At 45.2% G+C, this 27,658-nt stretch overlaps 2 protein-coding genes and 1 non-coding gene across 4 annotated transcripts in view; 1 reads left to right on the top strand and 2 right to left on the bottom strand.

The window, feature by feature from the left end:
• Positions 1-10,649: 10,649 nt before the first annotated feature.
• Positions 10,650-10,719, bottom strand: LOC138841512 (small nucleolar RNA SNORD123). Its single transcript, XR_011376445.1, has one exon. It is a non-coding gene; the product is annotated as a small nucleolar RNA SNORD123 (small nucleolar RNA).
• A 2,494-nt stretch (positions 10,720-13,213) lies between these two features.
• LOC138841438 (basic salivary proline-rich protein 2-like) lies at positions 13,214-15,088 on the bottom strand. The gene is made up of 2 exons (XM_070042094.1): positions 14,937-15,088; positions 13,214-14,402 (listed from the first exon to the last, which is right to left on the bottom strand). The coding sequence occupies exons 1-2, from the start codon at positions 15,086-15,088 to the stop codon at positions 13,214-13,216; spliced, it is 1,341 nt and encodes a 446-aa protein (XP_069898195.1).
• The window catches only part of Sema5a (semaphorin 5A), a 417,057-nt gene continuing 402,891 nt past the window's right edge, over positions 13,493-27,658 (top strand). For both annotated transcript variants that reach the window (XM_070042173.1, XM_070042172.1), the window contains exon 1: positions 13,493-13,599. The gene's annotated coding sequence lies outside the window, so the exon portion shown is untranslated. The remainder of the gene's footprint in view (positions 13,600-27,658) is intronic.

Genomic DNA, 27,658 nt, shown 5'->3' with positions numbered 1-27,658 from the left:
TTGCATTCCTGAGATGATGCTGAATTGATCATGATATATTATCTTTTTAATAGGTTGTTGAATTTGGATTACAAAGATTTTATTGAGGATTTTTGCTCTAGGATTATAAAAAGAAATTGGAGTATAATTTTCTATTGTGTTTGTCTTTATCAGTTTTGGTATCAGAAAAATATTGGTTTCCTAGAATGAGTTTCATTGTATTATTCCTTCTTTTCCATTTTATGGAGTAGTTTGAGGACTAGGGTGTTAGTTCTCCTCTAATGGTCTTGTAGAATTCACCAGTGAGATTACTAGGGTTTTTTTTTTTTTTTTTTTTGCCAGTGATTTATCTGTTAGGAGTTCGATATCTAGAATGAGAGAATTCCTACCAAGATTGCTTTTCTGAACAGTTCTCAAGGGAATTCTATTAACTTGACTTTTGGTTCAAATAGCAGTTGCATGCTAAGTTTTTGAGAAAATTGTGTGTTCTAAGAAACCAGGTGGCAAAGCCTAAGCCAGCAACCAAATAGGTTCATCGTGCAATGATGAACATAGCAAAAGCTACCCATACCCGAGGGGTCTCAAAGTCTAATGGATCCCCAAAGCAAATCTCATGGGCAAGCGAGAGGTCACAGAAGTCAACAAACAAGAATCTCCTTCCAGAGTGCTCTGCTGAGATCCACTTGACTGAGAGAGAAAGGGACTAACTGAATGCACCCTGGGGCAGGGCTCTTCAGAAAGGTTGTTAACCGGTAAGGATATGAGATCCCCTGGGAGAGGACTCAAATCCCCTGTACTGGAGATTAACACCAACAAGGATTTCCTGCACACTAGGCAAGTACTCTATTGCTTGAGCCATGTCTCCTCCATTTTTCAATTGAAGTTTCTATTTCTATCCCATTGGCTTTCATAGGTCCACTGAACATTTCTTTCAGTCTCTGGTGGCAAGCCTGCCTTATGGAGGACTGGGCATCCTGTGTGGAGTTCACTTGAAAGCAGAACCAATTTGAGACAGGACTCATCTCTCTTGGGCAGGAGTCCCAGTTCTTGATGTAACAACAATGGTTGGTACAGATATTTGGATGACCAGACAGTCAACTAAGGCTGACATATCTATCTGACTCTCATGACCATTCTTTCTTCTAAAGTATACAACATACAGTATGTTTAGGTGGGCCCATGGTTACCGGGAACCTAAGTCTAATCATTTAAGTAAGTTCTGACCAAGGAAATATGTGTGCAATTTCTGAGGCATGTCTTTTTGGTCAAAGTATCTACTTCTCTTCTTTTTTCCCCATTCTCTTTCCTTCTGCTTGGGATTTGTTGTTGTTGTTAACTATGTTGGACCATGATGGTAAAGTAGCCCAGTGGGAATGGCAGATTGCCAGATGGAAGGATTCAGGCTCCTAAATTCACCATGAGAGAGCGCTGGGTTTTTATTTCCCTCTGTGTGTTTCTTTCTCCTTCCTTCCCTCCCTTCTCCTTCTCTCTGTCCCTCTCTCCCCGTCCCTCTCCCTTCTTCCTTTTCCCTCCCTCTCCTTCCTTCTCCCTATTCCCCTGCCCCCATATACATTTGAAGGTGAAGCAGGGCAGGACACAGTAGAGCTCCCCTGAGTTTGGAATTAATGCAGACGGTGGAGCCAGAATACAGTGGAAGGACTGGTTCATGTAGCAGGAGACCCTGGGTCCCCAACTGCTGTGTTGGGCCACATTCCCACCCCAGCCTGCGTGTCCTCATTCGTGCGATGAAATAGGGGAGCAAGAGTCTTCCAATCCACTCCAGCTTTCACATCCCCTCTTATCATTCACAGAAGCATATTAATGTTGCAGTTTATTATCTGCAATTATACATTTTCAACTTCAACTCCATCTGCTTACTGACCCGGAATGTAAGCCATTAAACTTGGAATAAAAGCATCCAGAAGTTAAGTTTACGTTTGTTGTTGTGGAATAAAATGCAAGCCTGGGATGTCTTGTCAGTTCAAAAGAACAGTTGGGCACTGGAGACAGGGATGCGTGGGTAAGGCAGGCTGGGTGGGGGCCCCCTCGGCTGTGCTCATTTCTTTCCAGAGTTAGGCAAAAAGAAAAGTCACACTTCCAAACCCAATGAGGTTTTCTTTGGCTAATTCAAAATACTTTGGAAAATATTTTAATTTCACACCCGTTTTCCTAAATAAAGGGAACCCTAGGTGCTTGGTATCGTGTGGCTCAGCCATAGAGAGACTTCTAAGTGACCTCATCTTAGCTGTGCATTTGGCCTTTTAGCTTGAGAGGAAACCAGCCAAAGGTGGCAGCTTCTTCCCAACTTATTTGTAGATGTGTCCTGGAGTTTGATCTAGCCTTTAAGCCCTGTGTTCTCATGTCTAGCAGTGTCTTCTCTGAAACCCTAAAACCATCTACTTCATTCCTTCCTCATGTCTGTGGAACCATCTTCTGACAGCAAGGATTTCTTTTGCACAATCCTAACTCAGGGCGGGCTCCATTTAATGTGACACAGATATATCTTGGGACTGTCTTCAAAATGCAGATTTTTTTTAAACATGTCAACTGGGGGAAAAATGAGCTTCTGTACAATACCAATGAGTTTCTCATGCTGGGCAATGTCATTCTCTGAGTTAGAGCAATTTAACCAAATCCTTAGTATTTTTGTCACATTTTAAAACAGTTGGAAACAATGTAACCTAGCAATCTAGTCATTCATTTTATTTTCATGCCACAAGCAAATCTTTTTGAGAACCAAGAGCCTTCTGGAAGCCACAGTCCCAAGAAGACCAAAAGAGGGCTCTCTCCATAGAACAGATATCAGCTATGGCCATATTCTAGTGCTGGTACCTCAAGACTATGTGGGATGCTGAGGGGGCTGGGGATGGGTAGAGTGAAGAATGGCAAGAGCTTATATTACTGTTATCATTCAGCACAGGCAGTCTGTGTGTGGTACTGTCCTGTGGTTAGTGGTTCTCAAAGTGTGGTTCCTGGGCGCATCAGCATCTCCTCCAGACAGACAAAAGGACAAGACTTACTTACAAGTTGTGGGACAGCAGCCTGATTCGCATAGCCCTCCCCAAGACTTTAAAGCATGCTCTAGCCTCTGAGTTTTAGAACCACTGTCCTACAGCCAAGATGGGCACATTGTTATCTGGAGTAAATCTGGCCTGTTTTTGTAAATAAATTGTGACTGGAACACAATTCATTTACATGCTGTATAGAGTCCAGCTGCCTCACAGAGCTTTATGGGAAACATTTGCCATCTTGGACCCCGTGTACAGGAGGTCATGTGGAAGAACCAGTCTCGAAATCCTCAGAGCTTGTCTATATCGCCTACGTGTTCAGAGGTAAGGAGTCACTGGACCTGTCTGGGTCCTCTTTAATTGTCAATAAAGCGGTGGCAACAATGGTCATCAGACGGGGAACGTGGGAGATATTAAGCCTTTTATATCAAAGCCTGGGCAGCAGGAAATACTCATACACATTAGTTGCCAATCTATAAAAAGAACTGCATGGAATCTGGTACAGGAAGCTTGGGACAGCAGAGAGAGCATAAAATTTGGAGTTGTTACCAAGATACTTGTGGTGATTAGCTTATGATTTACTTTATGGGGTCTATTCTCTCTGAACAACATTATTCAAAATTACGAAATGGTTTTGCTCATGTTACATTGCTTCATTTATAAAAATTCCTCTTGAAGACCTTAATACCAATAATGGTCGCACAGCTGAGGTGCAGATCTTCTGATCTAAGCCCCATTGGTCCTCACCCTTAACAAGCATTACTGCTCCTCCTTAGTTCCATTATTATGGACATACTGTATCACTTGAAACCATTCTCAGACCCCATCTCTTCCTCTAGTCCATTAATACCATTATCAGTATCACCCTGTAAGCTTACTCTGAATGACCATCTGAAAAAAATCACTTGTTGGGCCAGGTATGATGACATGTACCTGTAATTCCAACTACATTACTGGTGGAGATAGGAAGATCTCATTTTGAAGCTGGTCAGAAGCCTCATGGAAAAACCCTACCTGGAAAAACAAACCAAAGCAACATAGTAGAGGTCTGCTGCTTTGTCTAGCAAGCCTGAGGTTCCAAGTTTGAACCCCAGCACAACCAAAGCAAAACATGAACAAAAACATTGCAAATTTGCAACCAATTTGCTCAATATTTTGCTCCTCCCCTCCTGGTGTCTGGGGAAACTACTCTGTGTCCAAGCTGCTGAATGATGCTGGAGAGAACCCCACAGAGGGGCAAGTTTTGGGACGCTGGTCAGGAGCCTCACTCCTCTTTCTGTGCAGCATGGAGATTGTAGTTTGCTTCCGCAGGAAGTGCCTTGAATGGGATTCCACTCTGTCCACTCATCATTCTCATCTCAGTTCTAAGGATCCTACCCAGCCCTAACTCCTCACCAGGTTTAAGAAAAAGTTCTCCAGGGAGCAAGTGTCCATCTTCACCAGCAAACATCCTTCCTTGCCTGTGCCTGTTCCCTCTGCTCCTCCCTCATAGGACAATTCAGGAGGGGCCAGCTCTCTCCAAAACACAGTTCTATTGCCTCGTGTCTTTCCAGGGCCTTTGTTCCTGGGATTATGTGGTTTCTGTTCTGCACAGAGACAAGTTCATCCCCACCATGGAGGTTTTCTAACCAACACACAAACATGCACTGAATGACCCACTTTAAAATGTAGCCCTCTGTGCACGTACCCCTCCAGCTGTGACCAGTTTGTTTCTCTTCAGGATGAAACCACTCTACTGAGCTTCCTCCGTGACTATCTGTACTTCCTTATTTCCCATGAACCTCTTAATTGAATTATGAAATCTTTTGAGTATACAGAAAAGGATAATAATCTAATGAGTGCTTACCACCTCTGTTTGATCTTAGAATATTTTGATGTTTGCTTCATATATTTTTTCATTTTCCTGTTAAAACAGATCACAGATAAAAGTTGATGGTCCTTGTTTATTTCTCTACAATCTGCCTTCTCCCTTTCCTCCTCATAGACAGAAACCATGCATTTATTGTGTGCCATTTCTGGGCTATTTGACAACTGTGTATGTATCCCTAACTCACAGGGATAAGGTACTTTGGTTTATAAAATTTCTATCACCTGGCAGTATTTTACATGTGTCTCTGCAACCTTGTCCTGTGAACTTAGGAAATGTTCATCTCACATATTGCAAGAGTGATTTAAATACCTTGCCAAGTGATTGTCCCCATTTATATCTCCAGGCTGGAAGTAAGGCTCAAGTGGTAGATAACCTGCCTAGTTAGCAAGAGGCCCTGAGCTCAAACTCCAGTACTACCCAAATGAATAATAGTTATATTTGTTCTTCTAAAGTTCTTGAGACTATTTACAGATAGTTTATATTGTCTGACTTTTCATTGTTAATCTAATTTTTGTATATAAAGAAAAACACACACACTCACAAAAGAAAAACACCTGTTTATATTTGGACATTTTCCTATTGTTTCTACCTTTTCAGTGGGTTAGTAAGATTTGGAGAATACACACTAGCTGCTATTTTTTGATACTTGTATGATAAAAACTCCCTCTGGCTACAGTTTGCTTTTAAGCTGTATATCATTATATAGAAGTTCTAAACTTTTAATGTGGTTTTGCTGTATTGATTTTTGTTTTCTTTATGGCTGGTCTTTGTATCTTATTTTAAGAACTGCTTCCCTACCTGGAGGTCATAGGCAGCTCCTTACCCGTTCTCATAACTGTTTTAATGTTTTATTTCTCACTTTGGCCTTAATCTACTTTGAAGTTACTTGTATGAATGGTTTGAAGGAGACACCCGATTCCATTACTCTGCATTTGGTTAATCAATTGTCTCAGCACCACTTATTGAGTCCCCATTGTTCCGAGTGAGCCATAGGTCACCTTTATTACAAGCCTGTGTGGGGTGTTCATGGACTCTTATTTTTTGCCTGGTCCTCCGTCAATATCTAAAAGTCTTTCTTCCTGTACCTTTATACATAATATTGACATTACTTCTACTGGCCTTGCTCATAGTCAACAGAAATTTTCTTGTTGTTCAAAGAATTCTGTGCTTGATTTGTACCTATGTTTTAGTTCTACAAAATGGTGGCTGGTGATTTCTTTGCATTGTATTACAGGATAAAGTTAGGGAGCATGTGAGATATATACTGAGTCACTTCATCTATCAACTTATTTAGGACATACGTATTTAGGGTCATCAGCTTTTGTTTTGTGGATTTGTCATGAAAATCTTTCATGTGGGGCTGCTGAATTCTTGTTAATTGAAGATCATTCACTATAACACCTGCAATTAAAACATGTTCATTTTTCTATCTTCTGTCATAATTTCCATGCTGAAACAAAGTTTTCATGAGAAAGACATATGTCTCAATCTTCTTTGAATTAAATTCTTCTGAGCTTTTGGTGATTTTGTGGCAGTCTATCAAATTAGGTAAATTCCCTTCTGTCTTTAAAGCCATGAGATATTTTAAAATGACAAATACATGTATAATTTGAACAAAGCATACTGCAGCTGTTGAGATCATTTTATTTTTTTTTCTTCTTTAATCTTTTGATTATGTGATTTACATTAGCAAACTTTTAATGGCAGAACATTCTGGAATTTTTGGCCCAAGATTTTCCTATTCACCATTTCATAAAATAAGCATTAATCATGCATCAAGTACTTCTGAAGAAATCATCCACACCTGCTTGTTTCCCTGTTTTTACTTGCTACTTACTAGCCAGTTTCTTTAATGGCTGTACATTACAAGTTTACATGGTATATTCTCAACCAATCAGAATGCTGGTAGAAATATGGGCAATGAAGATCTTTCTAATACGGTTCAAGAAAGGAGGAAGGAGACACTGAAACAGTAAGAAAGACTACTCATATGCCCAAGTAGCGAACAGCTGGCTGATCGCATTTGTGTCCTGTGCCTCCTGGGAATTAAGAGTTTCAGGACAACAAATTAGGGTATTTAGCATAAGAACGCTCTCAATAAAAGCTCTCTTCATGGTTTAGGGAAGAGAGAAAAATTAAAGATGGAATTTGTTATCCAAAAGGAAGCAGATCTTAAAAGAGTTGGAAATTCCACAGCCATGCCAGGTTGTAAAGAGAAAGTATGACGTCTAGTCTGTGGTCCAGTGGGAAAGCCAGGTGGTATTTGTTAAGACAAGGGACAATGACTCTGAGGACATTTCAGAGATGTCTGCAGCTGCTCCCCCAATCACAGGCTCTGCACCACACTCTGAGAGCAGAAGATGGCACGGGAGGGCCCAAGGCCTCTATGGGAATATGGCGCTGGCTTCATGGGGTTTGCTCAGGGCTCTCTGCCTCCATACCAAGCACAGCATACCTCTGCAGCCCCAGATTTGGCTGAAGTAGATTGAAACATGGCCTGGGTTGCCTTTTAGGGTAGGACAAGCCTCAGTGTTTCTAATTCAGTAGGTGCACACCACGAGCTGTGGAAACCTGTCTATCTTTGAAATCACCTTGATTTCCAACGATTCTCAGAAATCACTGGGCCCAGGTACAGAGCTGTCACAGAGGTAGGACTGCTGCTCATCCATCAGGGCAGTGCCTGGGGTAGGTCAACCTCTGATGTCCCAAACCAGTAGAGCTACCAGTGTGGAATGCTAACTCTCAAGAGCTGCAGTATGGGCCGTGCCCAGCTCATCTACTGGGAAGAAATGTCAGCGGTCCATCATGGTGGGGAGGTATTGAAGAATAGAGCATTTCATATCAGGAGCCAGGAAGCAGGGGGAGGAAAGTAGGGAAGGGGAATGGGAAGAAGAGAGACAGAGAAAACAAATACTTTCACAAGTTACCCTTTTATCCTGTCAAGGCTCCTATATTTAGTGTAGCTTTTACTCTTTGTTAATTCTCCATCATTAACCTCAGAGACAGCCTCAGAAATCTGCTTTGTACATATCACTCTTACCAAGTGGACATGATCACAAGACTGCCGGAGTCACTAGCATTTAGATGCTTTTCCAGTACCATCCTTTGCTCCTGGCTTACATTCTCAAAGCGACCTGAAGAGTACAAGATGGTGCCTGGAATTTCAACTATCCGATCAGGCTCCAGGAAGAATCTAGAGGCAGAAAAAAAGGGACAAAGCAGATCAGACCTCATTAGTTACACGCTGTCATGGAATCCCACCCAACTTAAATCTCATTCATCATAACTAGATTTCATAGCTTCATCTAGCCACAAACAAGGTTTTGTTTGTTTTAAAGCCAAGTCGTTTGCAACTCCAATAAAATCAGTTCTGTGTTATCCAGGGAGATGTGTGTTAGTATGGGTGATGGTGTTTGGGGAATGATCAAGGCCAATGTGCTGGAGGAGGTGTTGTTGTTTAGAGAGAAGCTGTCAAATTGGATTAAGGCCGGGTCTGAAGTGCGATTTGACAGAGGAGCCAGGGACCCTTGATGACCCTTTGTACTACTGCTCTGTTTCAACTGACATTTTACCTATTGCTTTAATTCACAAGTATTCTTTTTATGGAATTCAAGGTTATTATGGGTAAACTTCCCTGCTAAGTGATGAAATAAACTCAGGCAGCCTCACTGGAGATCCTAATTTTAAGCAGACTGGATATTACTTCTGACGATATAATTCCTACAATACTCACTTCCCCCTCAAAGACAGAGGGACAGAATAGTGATCAGTAAGTACTGAGCATATATTTAATGAGTACAGCCTTGAGGCTAGCTTGGAAAAAAGTTTCTGAGACCTCTCAACCAATACTGGATGCAGTGGTCCCCACTTGTCATCCCAGCTACATAGGAAGAAAAATAAATAGGAGGATAACAGTCAGGCCAACCTTGGCAAAAAAGTGAGACTATTTAAAAACTAAAGCAAAAAGGGCTAGGGAGCATAGCTCAAGTGGTAGAGTATTTATTAAGCCCAAGGCCCTGAGTTCAAACCTCAATACAACCAAAACAGTAACAAAATCATTGAATTATTTTAAAAGAACAGTAACTCTTGAAAACTGCCCTTTCCCCTAGCTACTGTGAGTGAGCATGTCTTGTAACATCCTTGAGCTATTTACTCCGGAGGCCCATGGACTTAACCAACACGTTCCTGTGGATGTGGCCTCACCTGAGGAATGGATTTGAGAGAGGACACAGGTAAGAACTCACTGGGGTGAAGGCGGGTCATTCTGTGACAACCTCCTTGGAACGCTGAGTGTCAGCACATTGCTCTGACCAGCCCTGAGAAGAGGGAGGCAGACGCTGATGGAGAGGAGGGTAAGAACAGGGCTTTCCAATGCACAAGTGGCAGAACCGAATCGCCCACACTCTCACCTTGAAGGGTCAGGAACCTGAGTTTTGTACCATAATCATTTATGCTCATTCTCTTATGGACTTTCTACCTATGCCTCTCTAGAGAATAAATAAATCTGACCTTCGTGGTCAGGCCCTGTGGAACACACCTGTAATCCCAGCTACTAGAGCAGTGGAGGTAGGGGTATCATAGTTGGAGGCTAGCCTGGACAAATAGATTCTATTTTTGTTTTTGTCTGAGATTAGGAGTTGAACTTGGTAACTGGTGCTTTTGTTCATTGGTTGGCACTCTAACTTGAGCCTGACTCCAATCCAAAGACTCTATTTCAAAGAACAAGCCAGGTGTCATGGTGCATGCCTATAACCCTGTTACATAGGAGGCAGAAGTGGGAGGATTACCCCATCAGGGTCCTGCGCAAGACCCTATCTGAAAACCTACCTATCTGTGCCCGGGGAGTAGGCTCCCACTGCAGGGGAATGAGGGCTTCTTGGGCCTTAAAGGGCCGGATGGGGCTTTGCTGACGCTTTGGAGATAGAAGTTGAGGCTGAAAGTTCCTGAAATCTTCACTTCAAGACCATTTATCTGTAAAAACTATATCACAGTGTCACCTTCAGCCACAATTATAGATCTCCCAAGTAATACAAAGCATCCCTGTGCAAATTTACAGGCGAGGGCAAAAAGGAAAAGCTGGGCATGAAGGAAGGGTGGCATTGTCCAAAGAGAAATGTACTCATTACCTGACTTATAAATGGTAACCTCTCTGTACAGCATCTTTATAATAACAATAAAAAATTTCCTGTGCAATATTGACTGAGAATCAAACTACTATGTGCCAATGTTTACATTTGTTAAAAAACCATTGATGGGGTCAATCTGACAATCTAGCAGCCTTTGCATTTCTTAAATGGGGGTCAAGAGGGAAGCCCATGAGCATTGGGTGTAAAGTGGCCCAGCCCATGGATGCTGTATGTGGCCCAACTCATAGGTGATGGATATAATGTGGCTCAGCCCAGGGGTACTAGCTTTACATCCACTTTTTGGTGGTTAACACAGGTAAAAGTCTCACAGAATTTCCTGCTTGGGCTGGCTTTGAGGCACAGTGCTTAGATCTCATCTCCTGAGCGTCTAGAGGATCACAGGCATGAGAAACAGGCAGCTGTTGCTCTAATTCCATCTGAAAGACCACAGGTGTCCAGGCTTCCTTGAAGAGCACCTGCGGTCCACAGAAGCATCTTCACTGGCCCAGGTGATGCTCTCTTCAGCTTCTTCTTCTCCACTTTTCTTGGTTGCCTCTGAGCTTTCTGGCTGGAATTGGAGGCTAGGGAGGGATGTAAAAACATGACAGTACTGGTTAGGTAGTTCACAAACATAAGCTATGTTTCATATTTCTGCACAGGAACGTAGGTGAATCAGGAAATGGATGGCATTTTTCAAGTCACATGAATCAGTGCCCCAAAATTCATCATTTCCACCAAGTGTCTGCCCACTTTAGTCGTTCCTGTACCTTACCATGCACGGCTTGGAGGAAGCAGTGTGGGGAGAGGCGCACACACAATATTTTTCTTTGAAGACAATGACATATTTTGGTTTCAAAATGATCGTCGGCAGCTTAAGTCTTGCTCAATGAGCGAGGAGAGAAAAAAAGAATTTTAACAGAAAACTCATGGGACTACTTCCCTAGGTGCTGTAGCCTGGGTATTTTTTACTTGTATCGCCTTCCTTCTCTCTTAGGATTTACCACTGGATTCTCTGCAAGGGCAGATTAAGTTCCAGACGATGAGATTAGCTTGGAAAACCTAACTTTCAAAGGCAAAATCATTAAATTAAGCATGCACTTTTAATAGTAATTTTGGCTTTTCCCTTATTAGCAATTTGTTTCTAATTCATTATAACACATGTCACTTAGCAATGGTTCATGATTGAATATAGCAAAAACTGCCTCTCGCTAGCAGATACACAAGACCTTAATTTATGTAGGTAACGGGGAGGCTATCGGTGCTCCGGAATTATGGTACAGAAAGGTTTTTCTTTCCCCTGCTTAGTTCTCTGTATGTTAAGAGATTAAAAGTATATAGATGCTATTAAAAGGTTTTTAAATGTTGACTGCGTTCAACTGAAATATTGGGAAGCCAGGAAAAGGATTAGGTGAATATCTGCAGGTGGTAAAGTGAGGGCCACGGGGTTCGCAGGAGCTTGGAGGCAGAGGCCCCCCTGTGTCTCCACTCTGGAGCCTTTCCACACTGGCTGGCTTCCTCCCGAGAGGCTCCTAAGCTTTGGTGCCACGTAGGCCAGAGAGGCAAGTGGAATGTTGGGAAAGGAGCCAGTCCCCACCTCCTCCCAAGCACAGAGGGGTCCTAGCCTGAAGCCAGAAGCTGCCGCCTGTGGGTGGGAAGCCAGGCCCACCGCTCAGGGAGGAAGGCTTCTCCAAGGAGGAAGGCTTTTCCCCCAGGACACGTCCTCCCGGTGCCTTCTAGGCAATCAGGAAATCCGAGAGACACTTCCTCCGGATGACTTTCGGGAAATCCCAGGGGGGCCTCAAGGACCCCGGTTTCCTGCTGCTCCCGCAGCGGGGGTGGAACGAGCGTCCCGGGAGGTTTCTGGAATGGGTTCATTTAATTCTTTTACTTTTTAAATGGTAAGAACAAAGACGCATGGACAGCAGTTGGTATTTGGACTGTCCTGCCCGTGGATCTCCGTGGTCCTGACACACTGCAGCGAGTGTTGGTGCGCGGGCCCGCCCTGGGCCCCGGGGCCCGGGTGCGGAGACCCCCCCCCCGCGAGGGGATCCGCGGCCTCCCGGCTTGACGGGCCTCGGGGGCCTCGGTGCACGTCCTTACCAAGGCCAGGGCCCGGAAAGCCTCTGCCAGGCCCAGGGAGGAGACAAAAAGGAGGCCGAGGCCACCCCCTCCTCCCCCCCCCCCCGGCCCGAGGCGAGGGTCGTCGGGGCCACTCCGCCGCCGCACCCCGGAAGAGCGGGACGGCGGATCCGAAGTCCGGGCCGAACTTGGTGTCCGCGTGTTTACTCAGCCAGGCCTAAAGTACTCGGCCCAACTTGCAGAAGTCGGCTTGGGCTCCCCGCGGCCCGGGCGGGGGGGTCGGGATGCACCCCGGCCCGCGGGGTGGCCCGCCGTCCCGACCTCATCCCGCGACCCTGCCCCGGGCACGCGCGGGGCTCTGCCGTCCGGGGGAGCACCACGAGGAGGCCCCCGAGCCGAGCCTCGAACCCCGGGTCCCCGAGGACCCGCCCGCGCCCCGCGCCCCGGGCCCGCCCGCCCGCCCGCCCGCCCGCGCACCTACCTGCAGCCGCCGCCCGGGGCCCGCCGCGCCACGTCTCCAGCCGCGGCCCCCTCCCCCTTTATACCGACCCCCCCCCCCCGTGCAGCCCCGTCTGAGTGGCTGGACGGAGGGGGGGAGGGACGGACGCCCCAGGGGGGCGGGGTGCCCCGAAGGCGTCTGAAAGCGAGGGAGGGCAGTCCCCCCAAAAGTCATCATTTCGGCCGAAGTTGCACTTGGGAGGCAGTAGTGGGACTTCTGGGGTGCACGGGGGCGCCCCCCGGCGCGGGGCTGGGGTCCTATCCCGCGGGGGGCGGGGCCAGAGGAGGGGCCCGGGTGGGAGTCTCGGGTTTCAACCCGGCCTGGAGGGAGGGCGGGGGCGTGGCCCTGGGACAAGGGGCGTGGCTTTCGAGGCGATGGGCGTGACTGAGCGGCCTGGGGGCGGGGCGAGGGCGGGACAGGGGCGGGGCGAGGCGGCCGCGCTCTCCCTCTCCGCGCGCTGCCGGCCCGCGCTGCCTGCGCTGCTCTACTCGCCGGGAAGGCGGCGCCTGCGGCGGCTGCTTCTCGCTGCTCTCGCGCCCGCGTCCGCTGCGCTGTCCTCCCCGCCGCGGGTGGGCTCCGCGGCCCCCCGGCCCGCACGGGGGCCCCAGCTTCCACCTGCCCTCGGCCGGGGTGTCCATCGCGGGGTGCTGCCTTAAAGTCCTTCCCCTCGCCGCTCCCCCGCGGGGCGCGAACCTGGGGACTCGAGCGCCGGTGGCGCGCGGGGAGGAGCGGGCGGCGCAGGGGCCGTGGCGGCTGCTGCCTCAGTTGCCCCCGCCGGCGCTGAGAAGGACCCTCGGGGCGCCGCGGGGTCGGGGCGCCGGGTGCCCCTCACGGGCAGCGCGCCGCGCGCCGCGTGAGCCTGCTCCGCCCGCGGTGCCCGCGAGGCCGGGGCCGGGGCCGGGGTCGGCGCGGGTCGGTCAGCGCGGGACCTGGGCGGCGGCGGCGGCGGCGGGCGGCTGCCCGCGAGTCGGAACCACCGACCACCGGAGCCAGCGCGGGCTGAAGTTTGCGTCCTCGCCGGCCGGACGGCGCTGCGAGGTGAGCAGCCCAGGGTCCCGGGCGAGCTGGGGGTGGGCGGCGGCGAGCCCGGCCTGGGACGGGGGCGCGGCGGGGGTCCTCCGGGCCGGGCTCCTCGATCGGGCGCGGGGCCCGGGGGTCCTGGGGCGCCTGCCCCGCTCCCCGCCAGCGCGGGCCGGTGTGTGGCCGTTGTTCCCGGGCGGGTGCGCACGGGAAGCCCGGAGGCGGTGGGACTCCAGCTCCCGAGTGGAGGAGGGAAACTGAGGCAGGGTGCCGCGACCCGGGAAGCGCGCGTGGGCCAGGTGGGCTGCGGGGGCCTGCGGCCCGATGGGCTTCGCGGACCCCGGCTCGAGTGTCCGCACTGGGGCATGTGGAGGTGCAGCTCGTGCCCGTGTGCGGCGGAGCTGTGCCCGGGCCGGGACGCCGCCCCCCCGCCGTCCCCGGGGGTTCCCGGGGGTCCCCGGGGCCGGGCCTGACGCGCTCCCATCCCCGCCTCCGGGGCTTTGGCGGGAACCGCGCTCCCCCCTTTATCTCTCGGTGGCTTTGTACCTCTGGACGCGGCTGCCAGGAGTTGGGGTTTAACTTTGCGTCGCGGGGATCCCGGCAGGGGGCGCTGGGAGCGAGCGCCGGGCGCGGGCGCGGGGAGGCGGCGGCGCGCGGGGCTCGGGGCTCGGGTCCCGCACTCCGGCGCGGGCGCGGGGGAGGTGGTCCCGGCCCGGGCCCGCACGTGGGGCCGGACACGCCGACCTGGCGGCGATCGCCCGGCGGAGGGCAGAGGACCGTCCGCGGTGCCAGAGGGCTGGGAAACTCCACTAGAAAGTTCTCTGCCGGAGACAGACGCGGTCCTCCGAACTCCTCCGGGCTACACCTCTGCCATTCTCCTCGCGACTGTGGTGTTCTCCCATCGAGTGGAAATGGAGTGAAAATAGACCACGGAGCTAAAGCGCAAGGTGTGGCATGCAGTCGTTCGCAGCTTTACCTAAGGAACACAAGTGTGGGTCCCAGCTTGACCCAGAAGAGCTGTCAGAATGACAGTTTGCACATAGCAGATGTGTTATTAATTACAGAATTAGTCTTTCATGGGAGACACACGCACAGACACACACAGACCAAACCAGACTTTAATAGCAAAGATTTTTCAATCCCTAATGAGAATTGCTGAAATAATTGCTAAGTGATACCATCACTCAAGTTTATCATCCGTTCCCAACTTCAGAAGAAGCAGATCGTAGCTTAAGTTAGATATAACTGGAGTCACTTCTCTTATCCTTGTCAGTGTTTACCTCAAGGCAACCAGATGGATTTAATCCTCCCCCCTCAGATTTGTTCTGGGTGTTTGCTTCCCATGAAAAACAAACCTAAAAGGAATTGTTTGGTTCACTTGGAGCACAGATTGCTGTTTCCTTGAGGTTTTGTTTTTGTGTTTGTTTTTGTTTTTCCTATGTAAAAGCTTTTGAGGTAGCTGCTCATCCCTGGTACTGCTGGCAGTCATTTTTTCTTTTTCCCTCATGGTACCATGGGGTGGATGAACTGGTACCTACTTTTATATGCTTTTAGCCAACACATACTTTTTTTAACAGAAGATGGATGGTGCTAATCATTTTATGCCTTTTAAGAATTACTCTAACTTACTTAGTTGTTTTAATGGCAAACAGCTGCAAGATCCCTGCCGAGCACAAAGGCTTTGGTCTCCTGGGTGGGAAAGCTTGTCTCTGTCCAAAGGAAGTTTTTGAGATCTTCAGAGTCTGGAAAAAATAAACCTGTGTTCTTCACTGGTGGGGTTTCTTGCAAACGGTTTCTTCACTGTGTCTGGAGAGAATGAAACAGGGCAACAGTGCAGAAGTTTTGGAGATGAGATTCAAATGAATGCATGTATTCCTCCTAAAGTTGTGTAAGCCGTAGAGGGCTTTGCAGGCCACCTGAACCCCAGCCATAAATTTGTTGTAAGAATTTTTTTTTTTTTTACCAGAGTCATTCCAGCCTCCTGCTGGGGGACAAATGTTAAACCCAGCAAGCTTTTTCTCTGTGTTGTGTGCTTGTGGCTCAAAATAGATGCCAGCTCCTTGGGAACATGTGCTGCCCTCTTCATGTCAGAGAGAACTGCCTATCTGAACAGTGACAAAGTTTTCATTAAGTGGGCAATTAATTTTAAAGATCCTAAATATCCTTTCTTTTTAGTCTTAAAGTCATCGGAATTGTGGCTTTTCCTCTGATACACATACAGAAAAATGGATGTGGGGGTAACAGAACTTTGCTTAATGCACAGCCAAAGATATGAAGGCATTCCATCAGCATACAAACGGTCATGAACTCGAGAGTTCACCGAGCTCAGAAATCCCAAGGAAGGGGTCCTGATGACAAATCGTATAATGTGGAAGACAGCACCAGCTAATTAGTTTAGAACAAATCCCGGTAAACAACTCATTTTTCAGGTTTTAAAAATAACTTATTAAACATAAGCACGAGCAGCCCATTTTTGTAGTGCTATAAGTACAATTATTAGAGAAGAAGCATTCTTCTATCAGACCCTCTGTAATTCTTGATATTAAAAGTACATTCTAAAAGTATGTTTGAATAAACTTCTGAAGTTGTTGCTATAGTTACACAAATTAAGATGTACTACTAAGGTGACAAGATTTTATATTTAGTGTTCAGTGATGTTTAAAATATAATTTTCTGGGTTTAATAAGTTGCAAAAAAGAAAAAAAATCTATTAGGGAGGTTTGGTATATCTCTGCCCTTTCTATGTACTGTGCATTTATATTTTTTAAAGTTGTGGGTTGTGTTTTGAGTGATAGGGTCAATGTTGAACACAACAAACATTCAACAGCCTTTTTAGTGTGAGATGCAGGTGTCTAGTAGAAACTCGTTGGTCTTTATAACTCATTGCCTTGCAACAATGATGTATGAAAGCTAGAAGCCATCTCTTTCTCATTCCCCCTCTTGCGTAGTGTCCTGTCCTGCAGGTCCAGGTAACAGGTGTGCACTAGCTTATTGGGAAGCAAAATGAAGATGTGTCCATTGCTGTGCTTGGAAATACATTTATTTCTTTGACAAAATTTCCATGTACTGGTCATCTAGATACACAAAATCAATTTGGTGATTCATAAAGAAAATTATTAATGTAATCTAGAGTACATGGAGTTTTACTCTTATGGCACTTATAATTTAGCTATACAGCAAAGCAAATGAAAAATTTTTAAAAAAACAACCTTGATCCAAAAGAAGATACTGGATAAGTAACTAATCTTAATATATGGCTGTTGACATGATTAATCTTTACTTTCCAAAAGCTCCTATAACTCAGGAGCTAGGACTCTTCATTTCAGGGGGTATTTTGAAGCCAGGCAACCTCAAAGGTGAGTAGTATTTCACTTGCAGCAAGGCATTTAAAACAGGAATAATGCAAAGTGGGTTCCTATAAGCAGAATACTTCCCAGAAGAATTGCTGTCCTTTTTTTCCTTTTCCTTTTTTTTGTTTGTCCAAGATTAATGGTTGTTTGACAAGAGCAAAGAAGATTCTGTCATTCTTGACACTCCCCTCCCCATTTTTTATGTTTAAAAAAGCATTGCAGGCTAGAAATGTAGCCTAGTGATAGAATGCTTGCTTGGCATACATGAAGCCCTGGGTTTGATTCCTCAGTACAGAAAAAGCCATGACACTGTGGTTCAACTGGTAGAATGCTCACCTTGAGCAAAAAATGTTCAGGGACAGTGTCCAGGCCCTGAGTTCAAGCCCCAGGACTGGTAAGAAAAGAAAAACAACAACAACAACAAAAAACAATTCCAAACCAAAAAATAAATCCAAAACACATTGCCAGCTGGTGATGGTGGCTTACACCTATAATCCTAGCTACCCAGAAGGCTGAGATATGAGGGTTGAAAGCCAACTGGGGCAGGAAAGTCTCTGAGATTGTTATCTCTAGTTAATCACAGAAAAAACCCAGAAGTGGCACTGTGGCACTGTGGTAGAGCACAACTTGCTCAGGGACAGCGCTCAAGCCCAAAGTGTAAGTTCCAGGACTGGGGCAGGGAGCAGCAAAAAACCCTGTATTACTATACACATACTGCTTCAAGTGGAAAAAGTACAAATGACTTTATTTTTACTCTTTTGCCGTGTGTACCTGAACTGACTTTCTGATTATTTTAAAAAGCAAATAGCTTCTTTTCCTTTTCTTTTTTAAAGGGGATGAATTCTTTTTATTTTTGGTTCTGGGCCCTCTAATCTTTTATCTTTCTGTCTTCTATTCACATTTCCCACTGTGTTTCTGTGGAATTGGCTGACCTTGAGTTCATGCCAAATGATGAGAAGCATACAGTAGAACAATTTTTGTTTTATGTTGCATTTTTATGTACATTTGAGAGTGAATCTCATTACTGCAATAGGTAATTCAATTACAGATATGTGTGATAAATAACGGGGCAGGTGATACTATCAGAAGGCAAGTGTACTGGAGAAATAATACTGTTGGCTGAGATGTGAGATAAATGAGTGATAAGCAGGTGACAGTCAGATTGTACAGGACAGGTTTGTTCACAGGCTGTAGAGCTCTCAGCATTTGGCAGTGATATATATAGAAAATAAGAGTTCTACTAAGCAGCTTCCTGTAGTTCGCAAAATCTCAGGTTGGCTACTGTGGCACTGAAAGTTCTGTTCTGAATCAGAGATGTGTGCTTCACAGGTGGACTCCAGGTAGTTTTGTACAAATAAACACACAACAAAAACCTGGAGCATGTGGGAAGAGGGCTTCCCAAGCTGTTCTCCACATGGAGGATGCAGACATGAGGCGTTTATGGTTGGAGATCTTGGAACCAAATGGATTTTAGAAACTGAACTGGTTTGTGTGATCATCTGGTGTGTAGGATCAAGAATTAGATTTGCTGTAAAACTTTACCAATGAAAAATCAGAGCATATTGTAACTGGAGGCCTCAAGGCAAAAATAGTTGTCCACCATGTTAATGTCTTTTGTCCAACAGACAGTATAATGAAGTCATTGTTTGGCCTGGTTGACATAGAAAAGTAACCTAAATAAGGATTTGCTTCTAAGGTTTCTTGTTAATTTGAATTTAAGGTTTCTTGTGTGTTCTAGCCATATATTTGACTTTGTAAGTTAGGATTCTAGGAGAGCAGGATGGAAGAATTACTGAAGGCTTGTGGTTTAGTAAAGATGCTTTCCTGGTTGGCCAGGGCAGTTGGCATGCCCTCCACCTTGAATGAGAGGTTTATAGGTACCCAGGGGGCCCTGAAAGAACAGATCACCACCACGCTGCAGACAGGTCAGTGGTGGTGGACAGATTTGTGTCCCGAGAGGTGGGAAGTTGGAAGGGGATGGTGGAGTGGGAGCGGAGACGGTGATGCTCCTGCCCGTTGTGACTTACGGAGTTAAATAATCTGTGAGGACACTGGCTGGGCCATCCAGATGGACTTGAGGTGGTTGACAGCTGTCGTGGGTTTGCAAGTCCTATAGAACCTGCTGGATAGAAGCGAAGCTGATTCAAAGGAAAATGGCAGTGGGGTGGGGAGCAAGGGAGGACTTCTCTGGAGGAGCAGCCAGGTGTGTGCTGACCAAGAAACCAAAACAGAAAGGTTAATGCAAAATGCATCACTAAAAATGACTCATGTGAAGACTCAGATGAGAGAAAAAGATGGAGGTCTGTGCATTTGGGGGTAGAGAAAGAACTGAGTAAGTATCGATGGCTATTTGCACACAGTGGGTCTACTACCAGCCACTTTTTAAAAAAAATTAATTTTTTACAGAGAGGTTATAATTACATAAGTCAGGAAATAGCATTTCTTTTTGAACAGTGTTATCCTCTCCTCCCTCATTTTCTCCCACTTTTTCCTCTCCTGATCACTCTTTCCCCACAGTTGTAAAGTTCATTTCCACTATCTACTGAGTATCACTGTTGAATTGGTTCACCCTTTTCCCTGCCATTTCGGTGATTCTCCTTCCCTTCCCCAAATCAGATAAACTTATATACAAGACAAAGAGTACAGAAATAACAAACAGTGACAACAGGGAATAAACTAAAGGGAAAAAAAGAAGAAAAAAGAAATAACTGCATATAGTACAATTGAAAAACCCCTCTTGTTTCCATTTCTTGGAGTTCATTTTGATGAGCGTCATTTTATACAGTCATATGCATATAGCTATTGAGCTATTGTGGTCCTCTCCTAAGAATATCCTAGACATATACTAATCATTACAAATGAAGGAAACCCTGCAGCTTATGTTTCTTTGGGTCTGACTTACTTCGCTTAGTGTAAGTCTTTCCAGGTCTTTACATTTCCTTATGAATGGGGCAATGTTATTCTGTCTGATGGAAGGATAGATTCCATTTTATATATATATATATATATATATATATATATATATAATATATATATTCCATTATATATATTATATATATTCCATTATATATATATTATATATATCACATTTTCTCGATCATTTCATCCACTGAGGAGCATCTGGGTTGATTCCATATCTTAGCTATGGTAAGTAATGCTTGCCGGCTGCATTTCTGCAGGATCTCAGGCCTGGGATCTGCAGTGGGGGTGAAATTGTTTTCCTGAGGTGCACATGAAGTTGAGTAACAGAGTGTGATCATGGGTCTGTGGCCACTTGAGCGCAGCCACTGCCCCTCCCAATTCTAGCTCCAAACTCCTCTTGGCCTTGGGATGTCGTTCGCTCTTGCTGCTTGCAGTGCTTTCCCTCCATTTTCCTGGTAGGTGCATTTCTACCTCTGGCTGCCTGGAATCTTTAGTCTTCAGAAGCATCTCTAGATCCCCCAGTCTGAAACCTGTTTTCTTCTTCCTTTTTTTTTTGCCCTTCGCCTTGGATTTTGTACCACTCCACCTGAATGTAATTCTGGAAGTCTCTCACTCATAACAGAGTGTGTGCTTAGGAGAGAGAGGAGACGGTGGCTCTTGGCTGTGACCCCCGCGTGCCTGGGATGGTGTCTGGCAAGGATGAGGCTCAGGCTCCACGGAATCAGTGAGAGAATGGATAAGTAACACATAACAAGAGTGTTTAGATCATATAAATGTACCATACTCTGCAATAGAATAACCTCCTTAAAAGATTCTGGCTTCAGTGAGAGTTCTTGCAGCTAGACATGGGTACTGAGCTCTCTTTATAGTCCTTATATGGACAAAAATGTTTTAAAAACCTCTATATTGATTTATTAGCAGTCTGGAAATACAAATGCAGCAGAAAGTTGCAGACGGGGGACTGTGTCCTTCTACCCTAATGTCAGCTTTGTACAGGATGTGGATGCTTAGTAAACAACTTGATGATCATGCTTGACTTGGAAGTTTTCATAAAGCAGTTTTATTCAAATATTAAATTTAGGGAGGCTGTTAACTAATTTCCAATAGCTTCCTATCCACCAAGAAAAAATTTGTTCCAGGGGAACAAATTGTGTTCTTACTACATCTTTTCACACATTACAGGTTTTCTCTAGAATATTTTAGAAATGTCAGCAGTGTGTCTTATTTCTCTTCTGAGAAAGATCTGTAACCCTTTTCACTTAGTTGGGCTTATAGATTTAATAATCTGAAACAGGTAAATGGATAAAGACAAGGTGATATGTCCAGACAATGCATTACTTTTCAACAGTGGAGCCAAATGCATTCTTGATGTTGTATGTGTGAACCTCAGAATATGACACTAATGGAAAGAAGCCAGCCACAAAAGGCCATGTATTTTATGATTGACTCAATTTATAGAAATATCCAGAAAACCTATAAAGACAGAAAGCTGGTAAGCAATTGCCTAGGGCTAGCCATGGGAACCGGAAGTGACACAAATGGACAGGCAGCATCTTTTGGAGGTTGACATTGTCTACAACTTGATTGTGCAGGTGACCACTTCCACTGTAAGTCTACTAGGCACCACTGAATTGTCCATGTACGATGAGTAAATCTTACAGTATGTAAATAAAGCTCTCAAAGCAGAGAAATATGGGATATAATGAAACCACCAGTGGCTTAAACATAAATCCTGTTGTATTTACTGGGAATTCTATCCTGTATTTCCACTCTTCTCACAAAGCTCGTGTCATGGTGTCTCTGATGTCAGTCTATCAGAGCTGAGAGCTTGGGTAGGAACACAAGCACGCTTGGTTGTTTCCACAGACCCACATTCAATCCATTAATTAAAGTCATCAGCCAGCCGGACTATGACAAGGTCATTGTAGGCCCTGACTCCCAAACTTGTTAGAGAATATAGGGCCTTCACACTGGTTCTGGTTTTTATAGGCTTAGCTCAGCAGGGGTATCTCTGACAACAGTTTTGTGGTCTCATTATAGTACAAGGTTTGCAACTCTCAGGGTAGAGCTGATGATGCAGGTAACTTGTGATCTCAGACACAGTGGAAGAATGCAAGGTTTTATTTTGTTTGTCTCTTGCTTTTATCTCTCTCCTCCTCCTCCTCCTCCTCCTCCTCCTCCTCCTCCTCCTCCTCCTCCTCCTCCTCCTCCTCCTCCTCCTCCTCCTCCTCCTCCTTCTCCTCCTCCTCCTCCTTTTTTTTCTTTTTGCTATGAGGTGCAATCTGGTCTCATTCTTTTCCCATCTCACTTTTCTGAGTAAATGGGAAAATAAGACTATAGGTGACAACTCCCAGGCTTGTCTAGAGTGCAGGCATTGGACACCCTGAAGCTGAGCAGTTAAAAGCAAGTCTGCATTTTTTTCCTCTTTAGAAAGAATTATAGAACTGCTTCTCTCTCAGTTATGCTTTGGCACATTTTGCAGGTAAAGTACAAAGCTGGAAATAGGTTATGGGGTAGAGATAGGTGGGAATTGCCTGTAATTTCCTTGCTCCTCGATTGTTGTCTCTCAGTGGAAGTGAGTGTCTTTAGCTCTTCCCTCTTGTTTATTGGGACCTCTGTCTCTTTACTGCCTTAAAATCCACTCTGCCTCCTGCACAGGGCTTGTGCAGCTGTCCCGTGGGCACCTTGCTTTCCCCACCCGGTGGCTTCCACATGAGGACTTTCCATGGGAGTTTTTACTCTGGCACAAGCTGTCCCTGCTTTACAAACATGCTGCCTGGCTTTCAGAATCTGGCCAAGGTCTGCTGGCCTTTGGCATTTACAGACATCACTCAGTAGTAAAGTATTTTTATCCATCTCTGTGATATTACAGGCAAACATTTTCATGCTACTTCATTTCTTTAGTCCTTATGGGGAAAAATGGAGATTGACAGACTTTGAGCTGCCAGAGCGATAGTTTTATTGACGTTTTCTGAGTGTTATTCTGATGGGCTCATTCTGTATTTGCCTCTCCCAAACAAGCTGCCTCATCTAGAAGCAAATTAAGAATAACATTAATAAAACAACTGTGCTTTTCTACTGCTGATCCTAAATCACTACTTACCGTGGTGAGTGGTAGGGAGTTATTTATGATCCTGCCACAACACTGCCTCCTGCTTATTAGATGGCCATGGATGGGCGATGGCCACAGATGATTATTTCTGTTGGTCAATAAGACAGTGTTCAGCAGATTCCATTTTTCTTTTTTGGTTTGGTTTTCTTTCATTTCCAAAGTGCTAATGTTCTCCAGATTTTTCAAAGGTAACTAATGTGCTTTCTTCCTAAAACAAATTGGCTGTTTACACGACTAGAGAGATTTCCTTCCATGTTATCAGGACAAATATTTAGTCCCAAAGCAGAAGGGATAAGAAGATGCAATTTTCTCTTGTTTTAAAATCTCCTCTAGAGTAATTGATGACTTGTACTAGTTCTGATTGCTTGAGTTGATCATAATTGAAGTAACACTAGGATTATGTGCAGAATTAGGTGGAGACATTATATTGAATAGAGAGAATGTAGTAGCCAGTTACTTTAGATGATTTTTACTTTTTTTCTAGCTATTTCCTTTTCTAAAAAGCATCCAATATTGATTTTGGACACTGGGAGATGCACAGGATCTTGAGTTTATTCTGGCAGGTTGGAGCTTTGAGAAGGACCTTCAATGCCAGCCTTGACATTCACAGCCTGAATGAGTTCATTGCCTTGTATTGATGGCCACTGCTTTTCCTTCCTGTCTTTGTTCTGAAGGTTCTGACATGATGCAGAGAAGAAAAACTCCTTTTAGAGTTTGATCTCAGAATTAAAGGGAGACATTTTAAAATTTAGGTCTGATAGTAAATTATATGAATGTAGAAGGCAAATCATGTTCTACAGAGCAGTTCAATTCCCAGAAGTTAGTTTTTGCCCAGATCAGTGTGACTGCATGTCTTAAAGGATTTCTTAATGCTGTTTCTTGTCCTTTTTGACAGGACTAGTCCCCAAACATTCTTTCAAGGCTTTTATTCCTCTTTATCAGTGTCCTCCTTTGAAGTTTCTTTGGTAATCTTGTGGTCTTTTAATTATTATGTTCCCTACCAAGAAGGTTTGGGCTAAGCACTTCTCCATGCCTCTGTCTGCCCCTGCTTTGTAGAAGGTGATTTGTCAAGTTTTGTGCCCTGTGTGTGACTTTGTCTGGCATGGGTAGTATCTGATTCCTTGGCTGTAGGTCCAGAGCTGTTACCAATATAGGGGAGGGATTGGGACTGGCCTGTTCTTTTGTCTACCGTCCTGTTCCTGGGCTGCATTTTATTGATTCAGATGGACCAGATCTGATCTAAGTCCGTTAGGAACCTGACACGAATGTTATGCCTTCTCAGTCACAGCTCTGTCCTGTGGGAGCTGGAGGAGGCCTCGTCTGCAAGGGGGGGCTCACACCTGCAAGTGGGGGGGGAGTGTGGCTGGGAAGGGCAGTGGAAACTTTCTCCCTTCCTCAGTTTTACTTTTTAGAGGAAGAGCTCTGAATCCCGGGCTGGACTCCCTGTCCCTCCTCTTTCCCCCTCAGTCTATCTCACTTCTTTTGCTCCTGGTCACTCCTCAAAGGTGAGTGAGTGTTGGACAGGTGAGAAAATCTGAATCAAGGAGGTCATGTTGAAAGCTTTTTTTCTCTGCCTATCCACCCCGTTTATTATTACCATTTATTATTATTTTTATAACGCACACCTTAAACCAGTGTTTTTCTCAGGCATTCCGTACCTCAAGTGTAGGTTGTGTGGGGGTCATAGAGGTGGGCTGCAGGGTAGAGATGCCACCTCACAGAGGAGGTGAGGAGGACTCTGACTAGGACCGAGCGTGTCTGCAATGTATTTTGGTTGTCACAGCTTCCAGGCTGAATCAGGCTTCATGCCAGATTTACTTTCTGTCTGCCAGCAGTGGTGGAATTCCTGGGTCCCATCACCAGCCGGTTGGGGGCGGGGGAGGGGAAATCATTCAGGAAACTGCAAGCTGGCAATAAGAGTCGCCAAGATTCATTCACTTGAAAGCTTATCCCTGCCTGCAAATGTTATTTAACTTCGGGCAATTTCTCAGAGCCCACCTGAGGAGTTTCCATCTCCTGGAGGTTTATTTTGGAATGGAGGGAAGCCAATGAAGGGCAAACTTACAGTGGGGAGCTTACAGGATACATCTTGAGAGGTGGGAGCTGCACCTCCTTTGTCTCCTTGATCCAAGAATCTGTGCAAACAGGTCATCTTCTGGATCATGATGAGTTCATTTTCCATGACTATAATGACATACCTAAGGCCAGTTATCTATATAAAGGAAAAAGACGCTTATTTTAGCTCATAGTTCTGGATGCTCAGGGCATGGGAATGGCATGGCTAGGCTCTGGCAAGGATTTCATGGTGGAAAGGATTTCATGGCACCAGCAAGCAGAAGCACTTGTGAGTGGACACATGGCAATACAAGAAGTAGTGCAACCCGGGCTTGGCCCTACCTTTTAAAGGGCCCACTAACCTCAGCTCCACCCCGCTGACACCTGAGCTTCCTTCATCAGCCCTGGAGGTTCAAACTACATCCACATCATAGTGAAATCCAGATGTGTGGACTTAAGTTCCCTAAGGCATAAACAGGACAAACTAGGCTATCAGTCAGTCTCCACCGCTTCTCAACCTCAAGGAAATGTGTGCTTTGAACTTGGACTGTGGCTACAGGGAAAATCCACTGTCCACTATGGGGGAAGGCTATACAGAGAATAACATACCCTGAGCTTGTGATGGGAAGAGGGCAGTAACCAGTGTCCACGTGCTACTTAAAAGGGACCGCTTTCTTGTATGGAGAAATTAGAAAATACTACACTCCAGGCCCAAACTCAGTGGACTCAGTTGACTTGTTAGTTTGCCCTGGAAAATGGAATGAGTCTAGGAAACAGAGGACCTGATGCACGTTCTTCACTTGATTTCTGTGACCCAGAAAATCTTTCAGAAAACCTTAGTTTTTTCTCTTAGTGGCTAATTATTGTAATTACTTTTTTTCTTTTCCTCCAGAGGCGAAAGATTCATCCTGAGGGCTTTGCCCCAGCCAGCGGTTTTAGATCAGAGAAAAACTGTGGGGAGCAGATAGAGTTGTGTAATTATGATTCTCCAGCCTGTTCCCCTCCACACTGGGGTTCTTTTCCTCTTTCCTTGTGCCTGGTAGCTTGCTGGGTGGTTGGAGTCCTTGTGAGAAGGGAGTGGGCGAGGTAAGATCCCCCCAGATCAGACATGGCCCTCCTGAGCCGTTTACATGCCATCGGTGATGGCTTCTCTGTCTTTCTGCTCCTGTGGTGGCAATCATTTCCGCAAAAGTGATGCTGGCTCTGATCCCTCTTGTCCCCACTGGACCGGTGATCTACCCCCAAAGCCAGCAAGTGCTGTCCTCTTTGGCCTGGACGTATGGGATGTGGGCAGCTTCTCAGATCAGGCTCCTTTGTGGCCTTTAAACGTGGGTTACAGGTTCACCTCCAGTCTGTAATCAAGAGCTCCTTTAATTAGTGCTTGTAATATATATACATTTTAAAGCAGTTTTAGATTTGCTGTTAAGGGTCTTTCAATAACCTCCTAATTTTAGTTTTTTTTTTTTAATTAAAAGTACAGAGTCCTACAGAAGGGGCTTCTGGGTTCACACTTCTGTCTCGAAGTGGAGGAGGCCCTCAGTGGGAGTGATCAGGGTGAGATTTGGAGGTGGGACCAATCATCATTATGATCAGGACAATGGGCGCAATTAGTGAATTGCTGTTGGTAGGGACTCATGTGGGAGGCCCTTGGGGCCTAGTGGCCTTTGTGGATTTTTCCTTAATTGCACTTTTGGATGAACACAGAGTTGGCTACTGGGTTTAATTAAGCCTGTAGGGGCCAAACTTATGAAAACAAATCAAAAGCTGTTTGGGAAGGCTGCTCTCTTCAAAGCTGACAGGGCTGCTCACAATTACCTTTGTTCCTCTTCAAGTAAGAGCTAGTCTGTCTCCTTAAACCCAGTTTTTGGGTTTGACCTAGACCCCAGTCAGCCATTTGGCCTGCTAATTGAAGTGTAATCCAAATACGTTATACTTCATACCAAATATTAAAAACAAAGCAAAACAAAATCAGAATGAAGTAGGCATCAGTGCCAGCTAAATCTGTCTTTCATAATTTGGATGTACTCCGTAAGAAGAAAAAATACATAGATGAATTTATTAAAGAGTGACAGATTTTTCATAACTGATTGGAAGCTAAAGGAAATCTGAATGGAGACATAATGAAAGACATGAAACTTGTCAAGTATATATGTTTGAAATACTTTGCTTTTCTGGACAATTGGGATTCCATTTATTTTCTTTCCCTTAACTTCCAAATGAATAATGGGATTTCTTTAATTGCATGTTCAACATTTCAATGACTGGAGTTTCACAGAGCATTATGAAATAGTATCAGTTATTTATAGTTAATGTTTTAAGAGGATATCTTTTTAAATTTATTTTATTTTTTATTTTTTTAGGAGGATATCTTATACCTAACTATATATAATATAACCTGCTTGTAATTAAGGAAAAGACATTAATTCCTGTATTAATAATTTACCATTTAACCTTTAATTCTAAAGAAAAAAATCTAAATTGATAGGAAAATCTTACGTACAACTTTAAATAGTCTATGCCACTAAATTCTACTCCTTTCCTACATCCCAGTGGAACAAACCAATTTTATAACCGAGGCATGTCTCTGTTGATACCACAGTAAGCTGAAATGTTTGGAAGGGTAGCTGTGCTATTTTTA

This window comes from Dipodomys merriami, unplaced genomic scaffold (assembly GCF_024711535.1).
Source record: "Dipodomys merriami isolate MVZ:Mamm:240054 unplaced genomic scaffold, mDipMer1.0.p SCAF_32, whole genome shotgun sequence".
NCBI lineage: Eukaryota > Metazoa > Chordata > Mammalia > Rodentia > Heteromyidae > Dipodomys > Dipodomys merriami.
The sequence above is the reverse complement of the archived record's forward strand: the minus strand, read 5'-3'. Positions and strand labels throughout refer to the sequence as shown.

Excerpts from the sequence above, each read along its gene's own strand:
- LOC138841438 (XM_070042094.1), bottom strand. The coding sequence starts at position 15,088 with ATGAGGGAAAAAGAAAAAATGACTGCCAGCAGTACCAGGGATGAGCAG. Across the intron at positions 14,403-14,936 it reads AACCAAACAATTCCTTTTAG|AGAACTTTCTAGTGGAGTTT; the intron begins GTTTGTTTTTCA and ends TGTCTCCGGCAG.